This window comes from Canis lupus, chromosome 11 (assembly GCF_011100685.1).
Source record: "Canis lupus familiaris isolate Mischka breed German Shepherd chromosome 11, alternate assembly UU_Cfam_GSD_1.0, whole genome shotgun sequence".
Taxonomy (NCBI): Eukaryota; Metazoa; Chordata; class Mammalia; order Carnivora; family Canidae; genus Canis; species Canis lupus.
Genome location: NC_049232.1, coordinates 26,075,878 through 26,083,461, shown reverse-complemented (window position 1 = coordinate 26,083,461; position 7,584 = coordinate 26,075,878). Strand labels below are relative to the sequence as shown.

General features: G+C 61.2%; 1 protein-coding gene across 4 annotated transcripts; it reads right to left on the bottom strand.

The window, feature by feature from the left end:
- Positions 1-677: 677 nt before the first annotated feature.
- On the bottom strand, positions 678-6,399 carry REEP2 (receptor accessory protein 2). Of its 4 annotated transcripts, none has more exons than XM_038552312.1 (8): positions 6,312-6,399; positions 4,578-4,650; positions 4,215-4,291; positions 2,950-3,070; positions 2,663-2,776; positions 2,156-2,303; positions 1,922-2,052; positions 678-1,837 (listed from the first exon to the last, which is right to left on the bottom strand). In XM_038552312.1, the coding sequence occupies exons 1-8, from the start codon at positions 6,341-6,343 to the stop codon at positions 1,769-1,771; spliced, it is 765 nt and encodes a 254-aa protein (XP_038408240.1). In that variant the 5' UTR covers positions 6,344-6,399; the 3' UTR covers positions 678-1,768. The 4 variants fall into 4 exon arrangements, with proteins under 4 accessions (XP_038408240.1, XP_038408241.1, XP_038408239.1 ...); XM_038552313.1 differs by lacking the exon at positions 6,312-6,399 and adding an exon at positions 5,210-5,229; XM_038552311.1 differs by lacking the exon at positions 6,312-6,399 and adding an exon at positions 4,904-5,145 and having other exon boundaries at positions 1,922-2,049.
- Between the last annotated feature and the right edge of the window lie 1,185 nt (positions 6,400-7,584).

The following is a 7,584-nucleotide window of genomic DNA, read 5'->3' as shown; positions in this document are numbered from 1 at the left end:
GAAGGTCCACTGGGGGAGGAGGCCTCGGGGCAGGATTCTGAGGGACAAGACAACCTTGAGGGTTGGGGCTTTTAGCCCTCAAGTCCTGGCCCCTCTACTCTCCTGTGTTTTTTTAAAAAATATTTATTTGTTTATTTACTTAGTTATTTAAGGTTTTATTTATTCATGAGAGACAGAGAGAGAGAGAGGGGCAGAGACACAGGCTGAGAGAGAAGCAGGCTCCGTGCAGGGAGCCCGATTTGGGACTTGATCCTGGGATTCCTGGGATCACACCCTGAGCCAAAGACAGGTGTTCAACTGCTGAGCCACCCAGGGGCCCCAAGATTTATTTGCGGGAGAGAGTGAGCGCACTTGAGTGCACACGAGCGGGGCAGGGGCAGAGGGAGAGAGAATCCTGAAGCAGGCTCCCCATGGAGCAGGGCCTGATCCCAGGACCTGAGCCCAATTCAAGAGTCACCCACCCAGTTGACCGACCGAGACACCCAGGGGCCCCCCCTCCCTGGCCATATGTTGAGCTTCCAAACCAGTTTCACAGACTGAAGCAGCGGAAGCCTACTTATCTTGGGGAGCAGGACTCCAGGGCTCCCAGTCTCTATCTCTCTCCTACGGCTGGGCCCTGCTCTTCACCCGAGGTCCTGGTCCCCCACCAACTGAGAGGCAAGAACCAGGCAGAGAGGCTGCGGGAATCTCGTTTATTGGCTCATCCAGTGCCAGAGGTCCAGTGGGCACCCCCTTTCCAGAGTTGAAGCCCTTTGGCTCCCACATTTGTCCTTCGCACATGCCTCCTCTCCTGGCCCTTACTGAACCACTGCAGAAGCTGGGAAGAGCGTGGGGCAAAGGCTGGGCTCCTGAGCATCCGTTCACACAGGGCCCCGTTTGCTTGGCACAGGAGGACTCTGGGGCAAAGGAAATTGGGCCCCAGGTCGGGAGGAAAGGGGCTGGCTCAGCAGAGGCTTCTCCAGCTGCCGGGGGCTGGGGCGGGTGGGGGTGGGAGGAGGCAACAGGGCCTCAGGGCAGAGGAGGGCAGAGGCCCCCAGAATCCCATGCAGGGCTGGGCTGGGCTCCTGAGGATCCAACAGGAGGAGGGAGGCCTGAAAGCCATGAGGGGGCCAGCTGGGGCTTAGGGTGAGGGGTAGTCAGTGCAGAAGGGAAAGTCCTTTACCCCACACCCCCAGCCCTAGACCCAGAAATGCACACGCACACGCACACGTACACGCACAGCCCCAGAACCTGCTTCCGTCTAGTGGGCACGGATAGCACGCAGCCCTACAGTCCTACCCACGGCCCCAGCTGAAGCTCCCACCTGGCCTCCACTCACAGCTGTGGCCAGGAGCCCTTGGCCAGGTTCTCAGAAGCCTCCCCACCCCGTCCTGCTGTCCCAGCTGCCTTCAGGCCCACCACAGGCCATTTGGGGCTGGGACTGCCCCACCCCCACCCCAGGGAGAGCGGTGGGGCATGTTAGGGCCGCAGTAAGGGGGTGGCCATGGTCCTCAGCAAGGCACTGGGTGGGTGGGGCAGGCCTGAAGCAGGGAGGAGAGCGACATGGGCTCGGAGGACCCCACCTGCGCAGGTGGCTCAGTCCTCGGCAGCTCCTCCAGCCTCTACCCTCCACCCCCACAGTGGACCCCCTCTTCGACTCCAAGTCTTTCCAGAGGCGCGGTCACTGGGCAGGCACCGGAAACAGCCATCTGAGGGGCGCCGGGACCTGAGACACGTGGGCTCCTGGCACAGTGTGGAGCAGGGGCTCTGTGGCCTGCGGCTCAGGACCTCAGGCCAAGTCACCCCCGCCAGGTGTCTTCTTCTTGGGCCGAGTCTTCAGTGTCTTGGAAGCCAGGGGCTGTGGGACAGAGGGAGAAGTCAGAGGGCCCAGCCCAGGGCCACATCGCCTCCCACGTCCTCAAGCCCTGGCCTGGGCTCTTACCTCAGCTTTGGGCACTTTTTTGACAGGTTTGACCCGCTTAGGGGCCTTGTCCCCCATATCATCCTCGGAGGCCTCTGTGCGGGGGTCAGCCTGGCTGCTGCTCGACCGCAAACTCAGGGCAGGGTCATCTGCTTTGGGGGAGGAAAGGAGAGCACGGGTCTGGTGGCTGTCTACCCTGGCCCGTAGCCCTTGTGGCTGTCCCTCCCTGTGCCCGGCACTGGGCCCCGCCTGTACCCAGGTCCTCGATGGTGTCCAGGAGGCCGCTGGGGTGGGGTCGCAGTCGGCTGTCGGGGCCCTGCAGGGGCAGCGCATCCTCGTCCCGGATCAGGGTCAGGTCCTGCATGCTGAAGCTTCGGAGCTTCTCTGACAGCACCCCTTGGCCCTGGGGTCACCACCACGCACCGGGAGAACCAGGGGCAGGGCGGGTGGAGACAGTGTCACCATGGAGCTCCATGCTTTCCTTGCACTGTCCTCACTCAGTCCCATGGCAGCAGTGACAGGCTGGGGCTGTCCCTTCCCCTTGGGACACATGAGGAAACTGGCCCGGGGCACGGAAGTCACTTAGCTGGAGGGGCGCCGGGCCTGGAACCCTGAGCTGCACAAGCCCTGGCGCATCACAGCACCACAGATGGCGGGGGGGGGGGGGGGGGGGGGGGGGGGGGAGGGCAGGGGGGTAGAGGGGCTTGGCCAGGGGCCTGGGTGAGCAGGGCGGGGGCCCAGAGGCTGGTGTGCCCACCTCACCTTGGCAGCGGCAGTGACTGCAGCATTGGCAGCCAGGTTTAGGCCCCTCTTGCCCACCCTCATCATGGTCTCGTAGCTCTTGTCTCGGGCCTGTGTGATGTACTCGTCGATCTCCTGGGGGCCAGGGTGGTGGTCGTGGAGAAGGAGTAGGGGGTGAGGGGAAGGCCTGGCTGGCCAGGCCCTTCCCTGCCCCCACCCCCACCTGGACAAAGGCCCAGGTCCTGCCTCCGGATTCTAGGTGCCCCAGGGAGAGCTGCCCTGGCCTGTGGCGGGAAATGGGGGCACACCTTCTCCTTGTTGGACAGCGTGGGATGCACGAACTTGCGGTAGAGCACACTGGAGCCCTTGGTGTAAGGGGACAGCAGCCATATCACGAAGGCAATCTTGAGCTCGAAGTAGAAGGGGAACCTGTTGGTGGGACAGAAGCGAGCGGCGGAGCCTGGGATAGGGACTTGGGCGGTGCGCTGGTGCCCGCGGGCCCTCGGCTACAGCCCCTCATCCCTTCTGTACTGCGGTCCCCACAAGGTTCAGGCACCCAGGCGTTTCTAACCCCCAGGGGAAGGGGGGCTCAGCTGAGAGAGCGAGACGTGCCCCTGGCAGGAACCTCAGCACTCTGGGCCCCCTGCCCCCTGACAGAGGGCCCCACTCTTCTGTCCTAGGGTGGGCACCCCGCCCCCCACCCCAAGCTTCCAGGCCTTTCCCACCCAGCTTGCCCAGCTTCCCATGAGGAAGACTGAGGCTTCTCCAGCTGTGCTCTGGACCCCATCCTGTCCCAACAGTCAGGACACGCCTCTTGCTCTTAAGGATTGTTGTCCATTCCCGGCTCCTTCTCCTCAGGCCACAGACTCCTTTGTGCCTCCTACATCCTCACAAAGTTTTGCCTTCATGTCAAGAAGCATCTATGCTCACTGTCCTTGATTTCTAACCCAATATTCTTTTCTAACCTGAAGAAATTAGAACTTCAACTTGTGCTAAAATTATTTTTCTCAAAGGCCACAGGCCCTTACAGTCTACGAATGCAATCATCCTTTGTCTTCTACCTTCCATAAAACTCTCTTTGTCTTACAATGTTCTGTGCTTTGTTAGTCCTCTCTTCCAAGAGGCATTTGCTCACTCGATAAACATTTTTTGAGCTCCTGCTATGAATATACATACAGTTATTGAAGGCATTCTCTGTCCTGTGAGTGCTCCCAATGTAGCCTAGTGGTGCTCTGAAATACCAGCATCGGGTGTTGTTAAGACTGAATCCTACTTTACAAACAGGGAAACTGAGCCCCAAAAAGCTATAACCTGCCCCAGGCCACACAGTACGGCTGGCAGAAACAGGTTTCCTGATTTCTGTGGCGGTACTTCGGCTGCCACCAGAAAGAAAGGCGGGGCTATGTCTCTTAGTCTACTGATCAAGCCGGGCCTGTGGAGGGGAGGGGAACATTTGGGACCCCAGGGAACTGCAGGGGTACTCCACCCCAGGTCTCCATCTTCTGTTTGGCAGATGGGGTAGAGAGTTTAAACCCTGGGCCCAGAGGTGTGGGGCAGGGATGCTGGATCTCACCAGGAAAGCACAATATCCGTGAGCGTCTCAGCCGTGGTGAAGAAGGCAAAGACGATCCAGTACATCATCCACTTTACCTACAGGTACAGAGGGCGGCGTGAGCTGGGGCCTCAAGGGAACACCCAGGGCCCCCAAGACTGCTTGCCAACCATGCTGGAGGTGGGAGGGACACTCAGGGCTTCCACTGTGCCTGTGGATCACAGCAGGGCCAGGGGAAAGGGACACAGAGGAGCCTCTTGGAGGCAGGATCTGATGAGTGCTTAAGCACAGCTACAGTTAGGTACTACTGTCTGTGCTGTGACCCTCCGTCTGCCCCTACCTCCACCACGTAGGAGGGTGGGGGATGAAGTGTCACAAACTTACATATTCCTTCACGTTTTTTGTCTTCACGGCCTTGTAGGAAGAGTAGGCTGGGTACAAGGTGCCAAAGATGAGCCTAGGGAGGCAGGCAGGGTTACTGGTCCCCTCGGCCAAGAGCAGTGGCCTCTCCCTCCCAGCTCTCCATCAGTCAGTCCCTGGGTAGGTAAGGGGAGAAGGACAGAACTCCAGAGTGCCACATCAGCTGGATCGATGACCTCAGGTCAGTGATCATGGTCACAGTGGTGCAGCCTTAGGTGATACACAAGCATGTGGGCCCCCAGCTGGTTAGGGTGCTGCCTCTTCCCCTCCACTGTTCAGGTTGTCTCTACCCCTTAGGTGAAGAAAGACCCAGAGCCCACAGCATCCAATGTGGTCTCTTTAGCCACGATCGTTGATTGTACATAAACCTATCATGGGGGGAAGGGGGGGTCTGGTCATTGCCACCAATGTCTTTCTTCTCCAGATGCTGTGCTCATTGTCACCCATCTGCCCTGAACCTCTACTTCCTATCTCAGAGCCAGGCTGGGCAGGGCCGGGTCCATCTGGAACATGACGCCTCCTATCGGGGCAATCTATGTGGCGGCCAGAGGCACCTCTGTAGCCCTGTGGCCCTGGGGGGCACAAAGGTTGATCACCCCATGTAAGAGCCTCGGGACCCAGCTCAGCGGAGGCCCTGGCTGGAGTACAAGCTGGTAGCGAACTCCTCAGCGGCCATACATAGGACACAGGTGTGGGAAGAGGAATGAGGTCCCAGGAAGCTCATCCAGGTAAGAGAGAAGCTGCCACTCAGAAGGCCACAGGATGTAGGAGGGATTCCCTCTGGGCTGGGCTGGGGAGGACCGAGGGAGACCTTGCTGGGTCCAGAGGAGCCAGAGCAAGCACATGAGGGCACTGGATGGGAGGAAGGCAGGGGTGGGGGGAATCCTGGGGTGCCAGTCCCCTACGGGGGGCGGGGGGGGGGGCGCTGAGGCCATCGCAAAGGCCTTGCCAGGCCCAGCCCTAGGACAATGTGCAGGTGTTTGCCTGTTCTCCCGGACTGGCCTCGTAGGGACAGGACACGGCCCAACTGACCTGTGGAGGTGGGGGGTGGGGTGGGGGACTCCTGGGGGCAGGGTGTGGGACGTGGGGGCTTCCCTGCCGGGGCCTGGGGGCGGCTGGCAGCGCATTGAAGGCTACCAACTGCCCCCCGTGGCTCCCGCAGATCCTGGCTGGGCCCGCATGTCCTCTCCCGGGTACCTCCCACACTTTGTCCTCAGCATCCCTGCTTCCCGGCACCCAGATGTAACACCCCCACCCCCCACCCCCGCCCTGGGCCCCGGGGCACGTGCCCTCCTCTCCCTCCTCTCCGGCTCCCGGCTCCCGGCTCCCGGCTCCCGGCTCCCGGCTCCCGACCCAGGGAAGAGGGCGGAGGCCAAGGCCGCAGCTCCGGCCCTGCCCCGCTCCCCGCCATCAGCCGCTCCCTGCAGGGGGCCAGACCCGCTAGGTGGGGGAGGGCACCGCCACCCCCTCATCAACAGGCCACGCCGGCGCCGGGATGCAGGGGGGCGAGGGCACACGAAGAGGAGAAAAATAAACGGGGTGGGAAGCCAGGCGTGCGACGGCCCCGCCAACATCCCCCGCCGGTCCCCCGTCGCCGGGCCCAGGTGCGGACGACGCGCCTGTAGGTGACTCCGCGGGACGAGCCGCCGCGGCTCGTCCAGGCCCCCGCCCCCGCCCCCACCCCGCCGCCGCACTCACACCACCAGCCGAGAGATGATCCAGGACACCATGGCGGGGCCGGCGGGGCGCGGGGCGCGGGGCGCGGGGCCCGGGCCGAGGATGCAGGTGGCGGCGGCGGCGGGAGCCGCAGGAGCAGCAGCAGCCGCAGCAGCAGCCGCCGCGGGGGCCGCGGAGCGGGGAGCCGCGGCGGTTAAAGGGGAGGTCTCTGCCGCAGCGGGGCCGTGGGCGGCGGCGGCTCTTAAAGGGGAGGCCGGCGCGCCCCGCACCTGCCGCCACCGGGCATGCGCCTCTGACCCTCGGCGCCCGCCCGCCTCGCGCCGCCCGCTCCTCTGGCGTGGGTTCCAAGCTCCGGCTGGGGTCCTCGCAGGCCTCCAGGCTCCGTCCCGACCTACCAGCCCCCAGCCCCAGGCCCTCCTCCCGCCTTGCCCACACTAGGCTGAAAGGCTTAAAGATTCCCCGAGGAATACTAGCTAGGGCTTCCTGAGTGCTTAGGGAGTTCCCGGCCCTTCACCCGCATCATTTCACTGAATCTTTAGGGCCCTTCCTATAGGAGGTTATAATTATCCTCATTTTAAAGATAAGGAAATGGGAAGCTTAGGAAGTTCAATAATTTGCCAAGGTCACAAAACCACCAAGTCATGCTGCTAAGATATAACCAACCCATGAGGTCTACTTTAATCAGGCCACTTCTCCCAACTGCTGACTAGTTGTCCTCCCCCATCACAGGCCCTGTAAAGACGCCCACCCAAGAACTCCTGAAGTCAAAAGTATAGCTCCACCTGTCCACCTTACCCTTCCAGCCATCCCCAATTACCCCAGTTGGAGGAGGACCCCCGCCTCCTTTGATGTTCTTTTTTACTTTGTCATTGCTTAGCCTTGCAGGGGGAAGGAGCCCATGCTCTCCAGGTGACTACCCCAGATGGACCCTCTTTTAACAGAAGAGTTGGGGCGTCTGATGTTGGAGATGGATTCAGGGGCTCCAGTTCCACCCCCATCAGCAAACGCTGGCAGCAGTGTATGCCCTAATTCTGAAGACATTTATATCCAGAATGTAGGCTAGCCCGCCTCCTGATTTTCACCAAAGCAACAAAGCTCCAACCTCTGCAACCCCCTTTCTCCCCATTGCTTTCCTTTCCTGTCCCATTTCAAAGGTTCTGCATTCTTTAAGTGGAGGTGTAAGTCTTCTGGTGATCACAGCCTCGACCCGTGCCCACCCAGGCTGAAAGGACACGGTTAGAGCTCTGTATTTCGGTTATGGTACTATTCAAACTTAGTATCCTTGAACCACACA